This window comes from Monodon monoceros, unplaced genomic scaffold, assembly GCF_005190385.1.
Source record: "Monodon monoceros isolate NGI ecotype Baffin Bay Population unplaced genomic scaffold, NGI_Narwhal_1 Super_Scaffold_4, whole genome shotgun sequence".
Classification (NCBI taxonomy): Eukaryota; Metazoa; Chordata; class Mammalia; order Artiodactyla; family Monodontidae; genus Monodon; species Monodon monoceros.
Window position 1 is genome coordinate 57663320 of NW_021703781.1, and position 18943 is coordinate 57682262.

Consider the following 18943-nt stretch of genomic DNA (forward strand, 5'->3'; position numbering starts at 1 on the left):
AATAGATAAGATGAAAATGAATTCCTAGACAACTTAATAAATAGATAAGATCTTAACTTGAGACTATTACAAAATAAAAAGCTGGACAACTGTGAGGGACAGTTTAGTGGGAGAGACAGACATTAATTAATCAAAGAATCATAATAAATATAAAATTAAAACTGTGATAAAGGGTTCAGAAGGAAAGGTGCATGGTGGTATGTACCAGGGAGGTCTGGGAAGGCATCCATCAGGAAGTGATAATTGAGCTAGGATCTGAAGCTTTTGTATATGTTTTTTCTCCTGTTTTTTAGAAAAACTAAAAGTTTCTCTTTTCAGGGTTTATTCCTAGAAATAAAGTTAAAAAATATACTTGATCACTTACTTCTCAATAGTTACCTTAAAAAGGAGAGTATAAAATCTTTCAGTGGTGATGAAATGGATATATAATACTGTCCTGAATAAAAATTCTACACCTGGTAATTTTACAGAAGCAGGGACACTAAAAATGAAGATTAACAAAAATGCACATATTTCCACAATGTGTTTTCTTTGTGCTTTCTTAGTTGTATATCATTAAGACTTGTAACTGTTTTTACAAAGAAGATCTTTATGGTTGTTAGCATACTATTGTTTCTGTAACCTAGGTTATTTTATAGCTATTTCTTTATCTTTTATGCTAAATTGAAGAAAAAATACTCAAACTCAATGTCATGTTAGACACATGCTTTTTTATTTGCCTGCAGATCCTCATTGAATTTTGTGCAGGTGGAGCAGTGGATGCTGTGATGCTTGGTAAATGGTTTTTTGTTCTTCATGTTTATATCTTAAATTATACTTTAAAAAGTCAAATGATTTCAAACATTTATATATATATATATTTATCTTATTGTTTAGAGACATTCAGTAAGTTAAGAAATCAGCCTAATTATTTTTATATTCTTGGATAATTGTAATAAAATTCTAAAATTAAACATTGAGTATAATATGTGAAGAAAGTTTTGTGTATAGTTTTTTAAAAATCAATTCATTGTGTATGATCTTTGACAGTGATGGTAAAGTTATATAGCCTGCTGGTATGCTTTCACTGTACAAAAATGCAGATTTGTTTACTTTTTTCCTTGTAGAGCTTGAGAGACCATTAACTGAGTCCCAAATACAAGTAGTTTGTAAGCAGACTTTAGAGGCATTGAACTACTTACATGATAATAAAATCATCCACAGAGATCTAAAGGCTGGAAACATTCTTTTTACCTTAGATGGAGATATTAAGTTGGGTAAGTTTATTCCTTTATATAAAACATTTGAATTTGTGCTTTGAGATTTCCCCCATATGTCTGTAACTTAATATTGTTTTGTTACAAGTCAAATATGTGAAACATGGAGAATTGTATTCAAATATGTGAAACATGGAGAATTATTCAGTGTTAATTTTTTTTCCCCATTTATTTAGGTCTTCTTTGATATCTTTCAACAGTGTTGTATAGTTTTCAGAGTACAGGTCTTTCAATTCCTGTATGCTTTTATTTATTTATTTATTTTAAACATCCTTATTGGAGTATAATTGCTTTACAATGGTGTGTTAGTTTCTGCTTTATAACAAAGTGAATCAGCTATACATAGACATATATCCCCATATCTCCTCAGTGTTAATTTTTAAGATACTTCCTTGGAGGGAATTCCCTGGCGGTCCAGTGGTGAGGACTCGGTGCTTTCACTGCTGAGGGCCTGGGTTCAATTTCTGGTCAGGGAACTAAGATCCCATACACCATGCAGTGTGGACAAAAAACAAAACAAAACTTCCTTGGATACATAATTATCCATTAACTCCCAGAATTCCTAAGTATAGGTACCTCATATAAAGACTCTTTAAAAAGTAAGAAAGGATGGATTTTTATTTTTAAAATGGCACACTTTTAAAAGACTGGCTAATTATTTTTCCCTTAAATTTTTGTATGTAGACTTAATACTTGTAAATATAATACATTTAGAAAATGCTATAGTATGTAAAACCACTAACTTAGTTTTATGTTCATTTCCAAAACTCATATCTAGTGGGTTTTTTTTTCCATGTTTAGTTTTATATTCTATTTTGTAGATATGGTATCTTGGCTAAACTAACAAAGTAACTAACCTTAAGTCTGAAAAAGATGCCTAAAATAAATGTAAGGACTAGAATTTTTAATTTTGTTTTTTACACTGAGGGAATAAATGATAATTTCATAAGGAGAAATAGATGTAGATTTTAGATGGGAAATTAATGAATTTCATATGCGCATACAAATAGAAGTAAGTATCCCCAAGATATGAATTTTAAAAAAATCTGGTGATGAAGTCTAAATTTGGGTATTTTGGATGGATATTAAAAACAAAATATATTCAAAGGCCATGCTGATACCAGTGATCATAGTCATTTCACTTCACTTTGTCATGACATCTAAACAGGTATAATTTGAAAAATTATAGTAAAATTTAGTGACTACTAAATTTTAACCTTTTTATTAAGAAATGGTTACAGATACAGAAAACCACACTAACAGTTGTGTAGCTTATTGACTTGTAGCTTTGTACACAATAGCTTTGTGACCACCACCTAGATAAATAGAATGGGACTTCCCTGGTGGTCCAGTGGTAAAGAATCCACCTTGCAAAGCAGGGTACATGGGTTCAATCCCCCCTGGTCGGGGAACTAAGATCCCACATGCCGCGGGGCAGCTAAGCCCAAGTGCCGCAAACTACAGAGTCCACACTCTCTGGAGCCTGAGAGCCACAACTAGAGAGAAAAAACCCACACACCACAACTAGAGAGAAGAAGCCTGCGAGCCTCAACAAAGAGGCCGCGCGCCACAGCGAAAGATCCCGCATGCCTCAGCGAAAAAAAAAAGAACTATGTCAGGCACCCTAGCAGCTGTTTCATGTGCCCGCTCTCAATCACACTGTCCCTCCTTTCTCCACAGGTAATCTATATCCTGACTTTTATAGTAATCACTTCCTTGTGTTTCTTTATGGCTCTATCACCCAGTGTTCATGTCTAGACTTTAGAGTTTAGACTTACCCATATTTAAAACCTGCTTTTTCTTCTAAGTCTCTTTTAATTTATAGGTTGCCCCCCACCGCCCTGTCATTCCTTTTTTCTCTTTACATTTTATCTATGGCATTCATTCTCATGGCGTGCTTTCTCAAAGAAAGTTGGTTCTTTGGGGACAAAAAATTTTAGTGTTACCATGGTTGTGACCCTCCAAAGGCCCATAGATATACACAAACAGATATACAGTATATCTGTGGCATTAAAATTTCATGGGGGGGAGGGAGGATTCGGAAAAAATGTCTAAAAAGGCTCCTTAGGAGAGAGATGAAAAAAAGGTTGAGAAACACTGATGTGTAGGACCTAGGCTGTTGGACCTGTAGAGTTTCTCTCATCTTGCATTTTGCTGACTGTGTACTCCTGATGACTTTAGTAAGTTCCTCTCTGTATTTCCCTCAATTTGCAGATGAATCCAAAAGCCTCATCAGTCTCAAGTTTGACTTTTTTGGCAAGACTGTAGGTGGTTTTGTGTTCTTTCATTGGGAGGCATGTAATACCGGCTTTTTGATCTTTTTTTTGATGTTAGCAGCTGTTGATGTTTAATGCCTGGATCCGTTCTTTGATTGGAGTGGCAAAATGAATTACATCATTTTGTTTTCGTTTATTATTTTTGATAATAATTTTGGTGTAATTATTCATCACTTATTTCATTATTTTCATTTATCATCATTAAAAAATTAGGAATACTTATATAAAAAGACACTTCCCTTCAACTGTTTGGTTATTCAGGAGTATAGTTCCTATAGACAGGACAGGAAAAATACTTGATTCTTTCCTTTTATTTATTTAGCTTTAAAGACAATGAATTGGTTCTCTCTCATCCTTAGTTGGTGGCCAGTATTTTTTTAAATGGCATTATTAATTCATGAATGTAATTTTATTTTATAGGTTTCAAATCTATTACAATTTTTATCCTTATTAAAGCTCACGTTGTACCATCTTGGTCAGTGGGAGCTTCTTCAAGCTGGCTTGTTAATCTTTTTGACATGACTCTACTAATCTTTGGTAGATTCCTTGCCATCTGTTAGGTTGAGATGTTTCAGGCTCATCTTTTACATTTCCTGCCTCAGACCTGTAATTAGCCATTTCTTCAGGAAGCCCTGAAGAAGAAGTTTTAGTAGGACATGGTATTTCAAGACCACAATCTGAGTGTTAGACATGCTTATAGTTTCTGGATTTGCCTTCATTCTAGGCCTTTACAAAGGACAGAGCTAGGCTCCCATGAGTTCCTACATATGACCTATTCAAATTCAGGGTAAAGCCTTTTTTTTTTCCTTCTCTTAGCCCCTTCTGTATTACATCTGTATTGCTTTTCTTCTATCCTGAGAATCTTGCTTCTCAAGAACATTGAAGATAGATTTGGAGTATTCTGTAATTACTCATTTTAACCTTCATTTCTATATTCAGCGCTCACCACCACTCTTGTTCATGTCTCTTTGGTTATGTTGGTTGTCTGAAGTTCATTCTCTGGTAGATTTCTCTGAAAGGGCTCTCTGAGTTCTTATATAATGGTAACACTTCTACCCTTTATACTTTGAAGGTCAGTTTTGCTGGATAGAAAATCCTTGGTTCACATTTCTTCCCTTGAATATCTAAAATATGTTCCTCTGTTTTCTTCTATTATAAAGTGTTATTGAAAAGTCTGATGAGAATCTGATTTTCTTTTTCGTGTAAGTCATGTGATCTTTTTGCCTAGATGCCAAAGACTTTTTTTTAAGGACTAAACTTTGACTAAACTTTTCTAAGTGTTGTTTTTTTGTTTCCCGCTCACCCCCCGCCCCCCAGGAAGGTTTTCTGTAATTATAGATATGAGTATTTGTTCTGTTCCCTTGCACTGACTTTCTCCTTTGGAGACTTTTATTATCTTTTTGTCAGGCTTGACAATCATCAGTATTTATAACTTTCTCTCAGGTTCTTTTTATCTTTCTTCATTTTTTTTCATTGTGGCGAAATATACTTAAAATTCACCGTCCTAACCATGTTTAAGTGCACAGTTCCGTAGCATACGGCGCATTCACACTGTCGTGCAGCCAACCCTACCACGCCTCTCCAGAACCTTTTCATCTTCCTTAACTGAAACTCTGTACACATTAAAACGCTTAAGTCCCCATTTCCTCCTTCCCCCAGCCCCTGGCAACCATTCTCCTTTCTGTCTCTGTGAACTTGACTACTCTCCGTACCCCATGTAAGTGGAATCCTGCAATACTTTTCCTTTTGTGACTGGCTTATTTTACTTAGCATAATGTCTTTAAGGTTCATCCATGGTGTAGCATGTGTTAATTTTCTTCCTTTTTAAGGCTGAATAATATTCTGTTATATGTATACACCACATTTTATTTATCCGTTCATCCATTGATGGACACTTTGGTTGCTTCCACCTTTTGGCTTTTGTGAATAATGCTGCTATGAACATGGGTGTACAATATCTATTTGAGTCCCCGCTTTCAGTTCTTTTGGGCATATACCCAGAAGTGGAATTGCTGAATCATATGGTAATTCTCTGTTTAATTTTTTGAGGAACCACCATACCATTTTCCACAGTGGTTGCGCCAGTTTACGTTTCCACAACAATGCACAAGAGTTCCAGTTGCTCCACCTCCTTGCCAGCATTTGTTATTTTCTGTATTTTTGATGATAACTATCTTAATGGGTGTGAAGTGGTAATGGGTGTGCATTTGTTGTGTTTATTTGCTCTTGCATTCCTCCTACTTTAGCCTTTGTTTCTAAAGTTGTTTTTTATTTCTAATTTTCCCTTGAGTTCTGTCACCTCATTTATGAGTTTTAAAATTCTGACTTCTGTTACTCTTTTATGTCATCATTTTTTAGTCTTGTAGCTCGTTTTGAAATGTAATTTTGATCTTTTTTAGTGCATGTTTTTCTGTAAGTGTACTGAAATCTTATTTGAATACAGGAATATACTTTTGTGTAAAATAATGCATGCCATTAAAAATAAGTATATTTTTGAAGATTTAGGAATGCCAAAATAGTTTTGAGTTGGTTGACATTTAAAATAGTTGCACTTTGTTTCATTAATTCATAAATACAGAGAACCTTCCAATTCTGTGACATTGTATTAAGTGTACACAGATGCATGTAGAACCATACTATCCTCAAGAACCATATATACAATAATCAAATTTTTATGGTCTTGTCAGATCACATTGTTACAAATGGAAATAAGTATGTAAAATGCTATTTTAACAGACCAGCATATATATGCCATATCATTATAAGTAGAACTGTAAAGCACATAATGACCTTAGTTTTCCCCTGTGCACAAAAATGAAGATGGCTTCTTGTCCCTCCTTAGTTTACCTCCTGCTCATAAGAGTGCTTCGAGAGGTACGAATGTTGACAGTGGACCTTAGTGGTTTAGGCCTGTTTCTCAACCTCCTTTCCCAGTCATGTTCTGAGGGGGAAAAAGTTAAAAAGAATAGACCATTAGTAGCTTCTAGGAACACACTGGAATACGTACTGAGCTGACTCTACCTGAGTAGAAAACCTCTTCTGGCAGGAATTTCATATTGTGATCTCAATCCCGTCCTGTGGAAACATCGCAAGTTATAAGTTGAGGAAGTAGGGGGATAATAGGGATGGAGAGTCCTGAATACATCTATTTATGTTGCATTTTCTGCAGATATATCTTCCAAGTATAGTATGTTCTATTGGCAAATTAATTTATTAATTTAATTATAAAACATTAATGAAATATCTAGTGTAACAAGAGACTTCATACACCATATTAAGAAGCTTAAACATCATTCTACAGGCAATAGGTAGCTGCCAAGATGTTTTAAGCAGGAGAACTACATGGTCAAAAAAAGAAAAGAAAGAACTATATAATAGACATAAATAATTGGAATATAGGGCAGGATTTCATGAGTTTTAAGAGTTCTATGGCCAAAGTATCACAAAGGTTAAAATTACACATATGATTAATAACAATAGCTGACGTTTATTGTGTGTATATTCTGTGCCAGGCCTTGGGGCATGAATACTAAATACAGGATTTTTGGTATTTATTCAGTTTTGAGAATCATGGCATGTCAAATGAAACTTTAAAAGTTAAATGTATATGGCATGAGGTAATTTATGCAGCAATAGCAATTTTATGTTGCTATTAATGATTGAGCTCTAAGCTGAAAAGGGGTTAACAACCGATAATGCTATAATGTTGCTGTGCCCTATAATTTAAATTAGAAAGCATCGTTCCTAATTTTTTTCTTTGTGGTATAATTTTATGAGGAAGTTAGCAAGACATATGCTGTCATAAAGGCTGCTTTGGTATAATTTCTGTTTTTCACACTATAGAAAAAATGTCCCTTAATTTAATTGTCACATATAGCACTAGTTGGCATTTATTTTGGTGAAGTGGATAGACTGATCTATTTTAAAGTTACTTTTTTTTTTTTTTTCAATTCTGGAGAATTTGTGATCTGAAGATGTGTAAGGATGGTGGTATCAAGTGTATTAATGATGGAATCTTTTCTTTGGCAGTTTTTTTTTGGGGGGTGGGCGTATGGTAGAAAGAGGGTGGTCAAAATTAGGATGATAGAGAAGTTATTTATCTTTCTATTTTGCTTACCCTTTAATAACAGTGGCCTTATTAAAGACTTGATATGCTTTTCCCTTATGTTGAATATAGCGTCCTTTGCTTAAAAACTGTCATTAATACTTTTGTATGATTATTTCAAGCGGATTTTGGAGTATCAGCTAAAAACACAAGGACAATTCAAAGGAGAGATTCCTTTATCGGCACACCCTATTGGTATGTATTCAGTTTTATGGATTTGCAGCGTTAGTTATGTCAACAGTTATTATTACTCATGAATTGTGTCCACATAATCAATTACACTGTCTATCTTTCACGTGGTTTGTGATCACTGCTCTTAAGTTAAACATCTTAATTTTCAGTTCTTTGTCTTCATAGGATGGCTCCTGAGGTAGTCATGTGTGAAACATCTAAGGACAGACCCTATGACTACAAAGCTGATGTTTGGTCCCTGGGTATCACTTTAATAGAAATGGCTGAGATAGAACCACCTCATCATGAATTAAATCCAATGCGAGTGCTGCTAAAAATAGCAAAATCTGAGCCCCCTACATTAGCACAGCCATCAAAATGGTAAAGTATTCCTAAACAATTTTTTTTAAGAAGCAAAACTTGATGCTTTATTCTTCCAACTTTCCAAGGGTATTTAAATTTAGGTACATGGTACAAAGATTGTATGAAGTAGAAAACTGATTTTTGGTGTATTTTAAAGACTTAAGGACCATATAAACTCCTGTAACTAACTTTCCCCATAAATTAAAAGATACCAGTGATTTGAGTTCTACATGAAAGAGGTATTTTCTGTACTGTGAGAAAGTGAGGCATATATGTGATTGATCTGTATTTGTGGAGTTTAATATAATGGAAGGGGGCTTCCCTGGTAGCGCAGTGGTTGAGAGTCCGCCGGCCGATGCATGGGACACGGGTTCGTGCCCTGGTCCGGGAAGATCCCACATGCCGCGGAGCGGCTAGGCCTGTGAGCCATGGCCGCTGAGCCTACGCGTCCGGAGCCTGTGCTCCGCAACAGGAGAGGCCACAACAGTGAGAGGCCCGCATACCGCAAAAAAAAAAAAAAAAAAAAATATATATATATATAATGGAAGAATTTTTGTGATTTTTAGCATACTTATGGGTATACGGCTGTATCTCAATGACTTAAACTATGAATCTATTTACATATATGTAACTTAATATTTATAGATAAATGACTTATGAAATATTAATATTCTCATAACTAGTTTTCTTATGTTGAATTAATACTATTACATACATAATGGAACTTAACCATAGTTTCTCAGAGTTTTGATTTTATTAACAAGAAAAATAGAATGTCATTATTAAAATTTTATTTTGAAGGTCTTCAAATTTTAAGGACTTTCTAAAGAAATGCTTGGAAAAGAATGTGGATTCCAGGTGGACTACGTCTCAGCTACTGCAGGTAAGATAAGAGTAGTATGACAATGGCAAACCATACAATTGTTGTAACATCTCTTTAAGAAGAATACAGTTTCAGATTCCTTCAGTGTGCCCTCTCTCCACTTGAGTTTCCCTGTGCAGACTCACTCAAGGTTCATTGTAGTAGTTAACATTTGCTTTACAAACATTTGCTGCTGTTATTAAAGGGCATTTATTTAGCTTTTAAATTTCTTGTATGCTTTTTTGATTCAGTTTGTGTTTTTTTCATTTTGTTTAGTTATTTCCACTTTATCAGTTACTTACATTTTGTCTCTCCAGTTACTAGAAAACAAGCACCTTGGTGGCAGGGGCCATGAGCTAATTAATTTTTTTTTAATGTCCCTTACAGTGAGGGTAAATGTTCAGTAAATATTGCTAACTTTTAAAAAATGGTGTTAAAGTGATTGGATAATTTTGTTTTATAGCAGGACTTGTTTGTAATATTTGAAATAAAATTTTGTCAATAATAGCATAGGTAGAGAAATAGAATGACAAGTCTTGAGGCAGTTACTGTTAGATTGAGTACAACTCCTCCATTATAGTTTTTTAGGTTGATCTATTTATCTGGGGGGAGAAGCAGGAAAAATTTCCTTTCTCTGTACAACAAGTATATCCTTGGAACACACTTTCTCTTATTATTTCACTGCCCCCCCCATTTGAAGGCCTTAATCTGTGACAAACACCAAGTGCTGAGTGTATAGAGGTGAATAAAATATCTTCTTACTCTTAAGAATATTTGAACTATGTCAAAAAACAGATGTTTATAGACACTTTTTTAAATTTTTATTGGAGTATAGTTGCTTTACAATGTTGTATTAGTTTCTGCTGTATAACAAGTGAATCAGTTGTATGTATACATATATCCACTCTTTTTTAGATTTCCTTCCCATTTAGGTCACCACAGATCATTGAGTAGAGTTCCCATGCTAAACAGTAGGTTCTCATTAGTTATATATTTTATGCATAGTAGTGTATATATGTCAATCCCAGTCTCCCAGTTCGTCCTATGCCCCCTTCCCCACCTCGGTAACCATAAGTTTGTTCTGTACATTTGTGACTTTGTTCATCTGTACCATTTTTCTAGATCCCACATATAAGTGACATTATACAATATTTGTTTTTCTGACTTACTTCACTCTGTATGACAATCTCTAGGTCCATCCGTGTCTCTGCAAATGGCACTATTTCATTCCTTTTTATGGCTGAGTAATATTCCATTGTATATATGTACCACATCTTCTTTATCCATTCCTCTGTCAATGGACACTTAGGTTGCTTCCATGTCCTGGCTATTGTAAACAGAGCTGCAGTGAACATCGGGGAGAATGCATCCTTTCAAATTACGGTTTTCTCCAGATACATGCCTAGGAGTGGGATTGCTGGGTCATATGGTAGCTCTGTTTGTAGTTTTTTAAGGAACCTGCACACTGTTCTCCCTAGTGGCTGAACCAATTTACAGTCCCACCACCAGTGTAGGAGGTAGATACTTTTAACGGAACTTTAAAGCTTTTTGTAATTCTTTTATTGAGGCTTTATACATATTGTTACTTTCTAACAAACATATTGTAAACATATCGTTACTTTCTAAAACTAGTAATGTACTTGAAACTTGCTTTAAATTTTAATTTAGATTTTAGGTTATGAAGTTTTCAGACATACAGAAAAGTATATATACCTACTACCCAGATGTAATATGTTATCATTTTTGACATATTTCTTTCAGATTCTTAAAAAAAGGTACAGATACAGTTGCAGGCAGCCCCTACTCCTGCTCAATTCCCTCCCCCTCCTTCTTTTCCCAGATGTAATATCATCTGAAGTTGTTTGCATTTTTCCTACTTATATGTTTATATTTTTGCCACATAACAATATGTTTTATATATTTGAAATTTACTTCACAAGCATTTCAGTTGTTACTGAGTATGCTCTTTTTAATGATCAAACAGCATCCCTTTGTGACTGTTGATTCCAACAAACCAATTCGAGAATTGATTGCAGAGGCAAAGGCTGAAGTAACAGAAGAAGTTGAAGATGGCAAAGAGGAGGATGATGAGGAGGAAACAGAAAATTCTCTGGTCAGTATTTAGAAAGGAAATTTCATTTAGGTCATTTTTAGAGTTGAGTTTTGAGGTATGATTGCAGCTGTGTCTAAGAATTAATTGATGGGTAGCATTACAAAAACCTTTAATTTTAGAGGTGAAGATTTATTAAGTTTGCTCTTTGCTGCCCATTTTTGTCATATTTATTATGTGAAGATTTGTCAATTCTTTAAGTTATTTTTATAATTTCATCAAATATTACTGAATAAAGATATTAAATCATTATATATGTGAATTAAATCATTTTTATATATGAAACGTTATTTTGGTTACCATCTTGAAATTACGTTTTAACACTAAAACTGTATAAAATCTTTTTTAGCCGATACCTGCAAGTAAGCGTGCCTCCTCTGACCTTAGTATTGCGAGCTCTGAAGAAGATAAGCTTTCACAAAATGCTTGTATTTTGGAACCTGTCTCAGAAAAAACAGAACGTAATACTTCCGAAGATAAATTTAACAGTAAAATTCCTACTGAAAAACCCACCGCCGATGAACCTGAAAATACTGTGGTAGGCATTAATGAACATGTTAATGATACTCATTTAGAAGCTATGGCTGAACTTCATAATAGAGCAACAGTAATCGAGGAAAATGGGAGAGAGGAGAAGAGACCGAAGCTTGAAAATCTACCTGACACAGAAGATCATGAAACAGTGGACATTAATTCAGTCAATGAAGGAAAAGAAAATAACATAATGATAACTTCAGAAACAAATATTGAACAGAATCTGAAACCTGAGGAAGAAGGGGATCAAGAAAAGCAACAGATATTTGAAAATAAGTTTATAAAATCTGAAGAAATTGAAGACCCTGCTATTCAGACAATGGATTTAGTTTCTCAAGAGACTGGAGAAAAAGAGGCAGATATTCAGGCAATTGAAAGTGAAGTTGAGTTTACAAAGGAAGACACCCTCGAGGAATTGGGAAGAGATGACAAAACTGAAAAAGATATGATCAGTGATACAAGCAAAGTGATAGGAACAAATGAGGCAGAAGACGTTGCTCAGAAGGCAACTGAAAACAGTGCTGAAGATGCTCAGAGTAACGATGGGAAAGAAGTGGGTGAAGTAGGCCAGATACTAGTGATCAAGTCCACAGAGGGTCCTGAGGCTGGTGGTACTGAAGAAGTTTCTATTAAAGAAATAGTTGAAACTAATGAGATAGATCAAAAATCTGTAGAAGGTAAAGGTGAGGAACAGTTAATCAGCAGTTCAGAGAACAGAGTGGAGACCGATGAGGAGCTCGGGACAAATGAAGTTGAGATTACTGAATCAAGTAGCACTGAAGGAATGGAGGTCAGAAGTGCGGTGACTGATGGTGACCAAAAGGCTCTAGGAAGTGAAACTCAGGATGCTCACGAAGCCACTGCTCAGATGGACACAGAGCAGAAAGATATCCCGTGCGAAGTGCCAATTAAGGCAGAACCTCAAGTTCCTGCCACTTCACAGCCCGGTGAACCTCAGCCTGTTCTAATACCCAGTATTAATATCAACCCTGAAGATGCAGAAAATAAAGGAGAAATAGGTGCTTTATCAAAAACTGAAACCATGTTAGCAGAATCTGAGAATCAAAAGGAAAATGATACTGATTCAGGCACTGGTTCCACTGCTGATAATAGCAGCATTGACTTGAATTTATCCATCTCTAGCTTCCTAAGCAAAACTAAAGACAATGGATCAATATCTTTACAAGTAAGTGTACACGGGTCCTTGTTTGGGTGTTTCTTTGTTATTTTGGCAGTTGAGAGTTTATGTGAAACTGACATCTTGAAAACAAAACAACACTAAATCAGTGTAGTATTAACCCTATAAAATTCTTAAGGCCTATGAGGGCAATCAATTAAAAAAAAAAAAACTAAAGAGATTCTGGATGTAATCTTTAAATTTTTTGGTAGTACCTATCTATTTTTGCCAACTTGATAGAAATAGTATAATACAGTTGCTTACTGGAATTTGGGTTTTCCTATTGTACATACCTAGGTATAATTGTAGCAAGAATCAGCAGTATATGAAAGAATTGAGGACTTGAAAGAATGATCTCTTTTTAAGAATGTTTAGGGTATAAACAGCCCTTGTTACCACTGGCACGTGCGGTGACCACTCTTACCTCCCCAGTCATAGCAATCACTACTGCCGTGAGAATCATCGTGGGAAGAAAGCCAAACGCTAAACCTCGAACACTTGGAGCTGTTAAGCATAATTCTCCAATCTGAGTTACTAGGGGGGGCTGTGTAGAAGTATGGAGTGGGGCCAGAGAATCAGTATTTATAGCAAAAGATCCCATGGAATTCTGATACAGGTGAGACTGTGGATTGACAGGTGGCAGAAAAGCAAAAAGAACTGAAGAAAATTGACCTTAGGGATAGGGCGCCAGGGCATGACTGATCAGCCTGCGTATCTGCCCCAAATTATTACATGCATTGCCTAGATGGTCTGCAGTTTTCAGGTTGTTTCCCTGCTGAAATTCCGTTAATCTGAAGTTCATTCACTGACTTAATAGCCTTTCCAAAAAATGTAGATACTTCTGTGAGAATTAAGGTGATATTAGCTGTGGATACTTTAGTAGGAACTGAAGAAATGGAAAATTTGGAGGTTACAGGGAGGTAGATTTATTTTTGGAGCATGCCCACTTTAGGTTTTAGGTGAAGTCTGGATAGGGTGGCCGTAGTCCAGGGCTTAGGGAGAGCAGTGTGAGAATACTGGAAGCCTAGAGAGTACAACAGTAAGAGGCTGAAGAAAGGTGATTAGTAAGTGCCAAAGATCAACTTAAAAATTCTAATGCATTTTGAATGTAGTATTTTCACATTCTCCTTTTGCTCCCTCTGCTTTCTAACCTTTTCCACCTATCAACACTAAGTAATTATCTGTTCTGAATACTTACATGTTTACCAAGAAGTATTTGTAGCAGTGTTACACTTCTGTTATTTCTCTTTGCTTTTAAAAAGCATTTGGATAACCAACTGAGGAATGAAGAGTTTGGTCTTGATAAAGAATTTTGGGCAATAGCTAACAGGCAGATCTGGTATTTTGGGAGTACGGTAAAGGTGCTGTCTTTCTAGCAACTCTAAAATCACTCATCCATCTCCAGCCCTGAGATGGAAGAGGGCTGGTGATACTATTGTTGATGAAATGGATTTTGAATCCCAGTCCTGGCAGTGTTTAAAAGTTATATGGGAGCCTTTCAAGATGAAATTCTCAGCCACCCTCAGACCTGTTGATTTAGATTCTTTAAGGGATGAGCCCCAGGAATTCATTTTTAATTGCTTTGTAAGTGTTTCTAAAACAGAAAAGCAGAGGTTATCTGCGAACCTACAAGATAAAAAGAGGAAAGAATGGTTAACATGTGAAAGTTGTACTAATTACTCTTTTTTGTGAATTGCTTGTTACCACTTGTGCCTAATTATGACATGGTATAAAAATTCTACATGCACATCATCAAAATGCATAATTTCACTTGAAAAAAATTTGATTTTATCTGTAAAATCATGTGAAAGTCAAATGAGGTGTGAGATGATATAATTGGCTTCAAAGTTGAGTCTTACTGCTTTCTATTCATACTTTATAGTGTAGTCTTCATAGCTGTTCAGTTTCTTGTTTTTGTTTTTTTAAGAAGAAAATGTTTTCTCTCTCTAGTATTCCCCATATAAAGCCTAACTAAAATAAAATCTCACTCAGGAAACAAGAAGACAAAAGAAAACGTTGAAGAAAACACGCAAATTTATTGTTGATGGTGTCGAAGTGAGTGTAACAACATCAAAGATAGTTACAGATAGTGATTCCAAAACTGAAGAATTGAGGTTTCTTAGGTGAGTAGAGAAACAACATGATTTAAACTGGTTTTGTGACTTCTCAAGTCTCTGCAGAGTCTGAAGAATAGAGAAACAAGAGTAAAGTCTTGGCTAATTTTGGATTCTTGTATTACTTTTCCATTTGAAAATAAATGTTACTTTTAAAGTTTTTTTTCTTTTAAAGCATTACTTCAAAGGTGTAACTTCTGCTGTCTTTCTCTATCCTTGCCATTAAATTTTATCAGACGTCAGGAACTTCGGGAATTAAGATTTCTTCAAAAAGAAGAGCAAAGAGCCCAACAGCAGCTCAATGGCAAACTGCAACAACAGCGAGAGCAAATTTTCCGGCGTTTTGAGCAGGAGATGGTGGTAAAGTCTTGGAATTTTGTACCCTTTTGTTAATAAAGAAATTTAAGGCTTAGAAAAAAAAACACCACTGGCAGGTTTTAGAACTTGTTCTCTGATTACTAGATTTCTCTGGCTTTGTGATGTATTTCTCGCCTTTATCTCTTTGGTGTTTTAGATGCTTTCTTTTTTCTTCTCTTCTCTTCTCTTCTTTTCTCCTTTTGCCTGACTTACAGTGTGTTAGGTGTTTTCATTTTTCTCTAATTAAATCTGTCATGAAAACCTGGAATCATGAAGCTAGTAGATGGTTTGCAAAGTTCTTAGGTGTGCCTGTTGCTGTATAACTTTTTATTGTTACAATTTGACCTCTCAGAATTAGAATCCAAGATTTAAACCAGTCTAGAGCAGTTGTCTTCAAACTTGGCTGAGTATTAGAACTTCCTGGGGAATTTTTCAAAGTACACTTACTTCTCTAGCTACTACAGTTAAGCTTCCACATCCCTTTTCACAGCTGCTAGAGAAGTTAGTGCTGACTTGTAAAGGGTAATTGTCACCGAGTCTTTAAATTTTTACTTTGTGTCCAAAGTTGGAAAATGAATTATTAATGTGATATAAAATTTCAGTAACTTACGTTGAACATGTAGCTTAATGTAGGTTAGAAAAAAGACCATCTGAAATGTTATAGGATTCATGGTTGATTATAGTACTTACATTTTTATAATTTTAAGTGGTAAGGATTGTTTTGTGTGAAGGTTGGCATTGCTGATTACATATGTTGGATCATAACTTAGAATTCCTAAGAAAATTATGAACTTTTGTTCTCTTTGAGTATTTTTACAGTACTTATATTCTGTTTTTTCAGAACCTTATAAAAACTGTTTCTCCCCCCCATATTTTCCAAAATATTTTGCTTTTTAATTTTTTTAAAAAGGAAACACCCTTTACAAATACCTGTGTCTAAAATTGCAATGTTACTCAAGTATTATATAAGCAGGAATCTTTTGTTGAGAGAGTAGATTTATAATTCTAAAAGGTTTGTATCAATGAAATATGATGTTTAAGAATCGTAATGAGGAAGAGTAAATTTGAAAATGACAAGTAATGGTACGTTTTTAAAATAGACTTCAAATGAGACCTTGGATTTATCAAAAATTTTATAGGATAAATATTGAAAATTTTCTTACTTTAGTATTTCATAGCAACTGGATATTCTTCTAGATTGTCTAAAATTTTTGAACATTCTACACTTGTACAATAGAAAAAAGTGTTTCCCATATTAGAAAAAAACGAAATGCACATCTTTTTGAAAAATTTTTAAAACATATTTGAGTGCATTTGAACTTGTTCAGTATTGCAAAGGGTACGTATGACGTCACTCAATTTAAATGCCAGTTATGTGCTCTTAGTAAACATCTTCAGTATAATGATATGAGCGTTAATGTTAAAGTTAAATGATCTTGAGCTACATCATTTTACAGAGCAAGAAACGACAATATGACCAAGAGATTGAGAATCTAGAAAAACAGCAGAAACAGACTATTGAACGTCTAGAACAAGAACACACAAATCGCTTACGAGATGAAGCCAAACGCATTAAAGGTGAACAAGAGAAAGAGTTGTACAAATTTCAGAATATGTTAAAGAACCGAAAGAAAGAGGTAAGTGTAACTACTGTTTTTAATGTACACTTAAGACTGTCTAAGGAATTAAGATAATACTTGGTAGCTAAATGGCACTCATTCTTTTTTTTTTTTGGTCTTCCCAGCAGTTATGTAGGGTAGTAGTAAGGTCAGATGTTATCTCATTTTACTGCCAAGAAAACTGGAGTAGGAGAGGTTTTAATGGCCTGTTCAACTTCACAAACTATTATTAAATGTCCAGCTAACCCTTGAACCAAGTCTTCAAATTGAGTGTAATCCATTTTCCTTTCAACCTATCACTCCTCCTTTATTAATGCAACGTTTAAGGCCTGACATAGTAATGTTTTTTTTCAAGAAAGCATACTATGTTCTGTTTGCAGGTGGCAATAATAATTCATCTTAATATTTATTTGTAATATTTAATTCATGCTTAAAAATTTTTTTTCTCTTGATTAGCTTGATTACCTTTCTTGGACTTTGTGTCAAAACAAAAGCTGAGTAAGCTGAAATTTGAAATAATATCTTTATCAAATTGTGAGATACTTTGAAGAATCACAGGTGGAAAATATCTGTAAAGTCATTTGATTATAATGAATTTTTTCATTTTTCCTGAAACTGTTCCATATTGTCATAGAATCTATTTGTGGTATTATTTACTATGAAGGATTGTCATTGTTTCAGAAAGAGGATTTACATATTGTATTAGTGTGTCTTTTCCTTCCCCAATTAAAATAACACTAAGAGAGCTTTTACATATTAGCAGTTTTGAGAGATAATTTTATAATTTATTCTGTTCCTTTAGTGTAAGAGGAGAATTTATCTTTTCATGATATGAAAGACCCCAGGACAATATTATGATCAGTTTTATTAGTTTTGGAACACACTAATATCAACCAAACTAGTGAATACATTTTCACTTTTGTTGCATGTCCCAAATACTCAGATTCATTGATTTTAAAAATGAAATTATGCAGATAATGGAACATCATTTTGCTGAACTTGAGGATCTGCTTTAAAAAGGATAGAATCAAATGTTAATAAATACAGTGCATTCTATGATTTCTTTAGGTAAAGATAAATGAAATGTTATATAGCCTTTTGATTTGGCTACCATTTCTAAAAATTACTGTTTTATTACCGTTTATTATATTTTATATAGAATCGCTCTATATACCATGATGTATTCCTTTACTGTATTAACTAAATATTAATTTTCTTGAAACCATGAGTAGTTTTTATTAAGAGGTTATTTTTTAATATCAGGTTAAATTTTAAAAATTTTGTAGGTAAGTATATGGTTTAATTGTAGATATATAGAAGTTTCTAGTTATTGTTACTGTTTTGGACTAGGAGAGGTTTAGCCAGAGAACATGTTTGAGATAGTGATATGCATATTTTAAATAATTCTATTCTGTATTTTTTTCCTTACCGCTAAACTTCTTGCATTTGGGGAGTCTCTTCTTTTTCATGGTGATTTGGTTTCATGAGAGATTACTGATGGGAAATTTTAAATACACTATGTTAAATCAAAATCAGTCTCTTTCACAGACCATCAATGGCGTGTGGTGATTTGGAATCTGGTTGCTTTTGGTGCTTCTACTTATAAACACGTGATCGTCTTTCGTAGTTGGATTACAGATCTATTGTTAGGTGGAATACATATCTAGGGTTTTGAAATGATTGAAAGAAGGAGCTCTAAAATACACTTCATTTTATAATATACTTTATTTGGTATAATAAATCACAGCATATAAACTTATTTTATGAGGGGTTATATTACTGATTTTAAAGCTGACAATTGATTTTGGCTTAAATTATCAGCAAAGGAGAATGTTTTTCTAATCTAATTCCAAAATCATCAGATGTGTTCATTTTTATTGCACCATATATAAAATAGTTTATTATGAAAAAAGAAAACTTAGTGTCCATTTGTCTCTCCTTTGTGTATTCTAATGCTTACTTTCCCTTTTGTTTTTCTTTTGATCTCATTAAGTGGATT

The 18943-nt window shown here is 34.2% G+C and overlaps 1 protein-coding gene across 2 annotated transcripts in view; it reads left to right on the forward strand.

The window, feature by feature from the left end:
- The window catches only part of SLK (STE20 like kinase), a 56865-nt gene that overhangs the window by 19566 nt on the left and 18356 nt on the right, over positions 1 to 18943 (forward strand). For both annotated transcript variants that reach the window (XM_029245103.1, XM_029245104.1), the window contains exons 3-12: positions 726 to 774; positions 1107 to 1256; positions 7760 to 7832; positions 7995 to 8189; positions 8973 to 9054; positions 11018 to 11146; positions 11493 to 12863; positions 14847 to 14977; positions 15205 to 15328; positions 16783 to 16962. In XM_029245103.1, the coding sequence (XP_029100936.1) occupies positions 726 to 774; positions 1107 to 1256; positions 7760 to 7832; positions 7995 to 8189; positions 8973 to 9054; positions 11018 to 11146; positions 11493 to 12863; positions 14847 to 14977; positions 15205 to 15328; positions 16783 to 16962 (2484 nt within the window). The remainder of the gene's footprint in view (positions 1 to 725; positions 775 to 1106; positions 1257 to 7759; positions 7833 to 7994; positions 8190 to 8972; positions 9055 to 11017; positions 11147 to 11492; positions 12864 to 14846; positions 14978 to 15204; positions 15329 to 16782; positions 16963 to 18943) is intronic.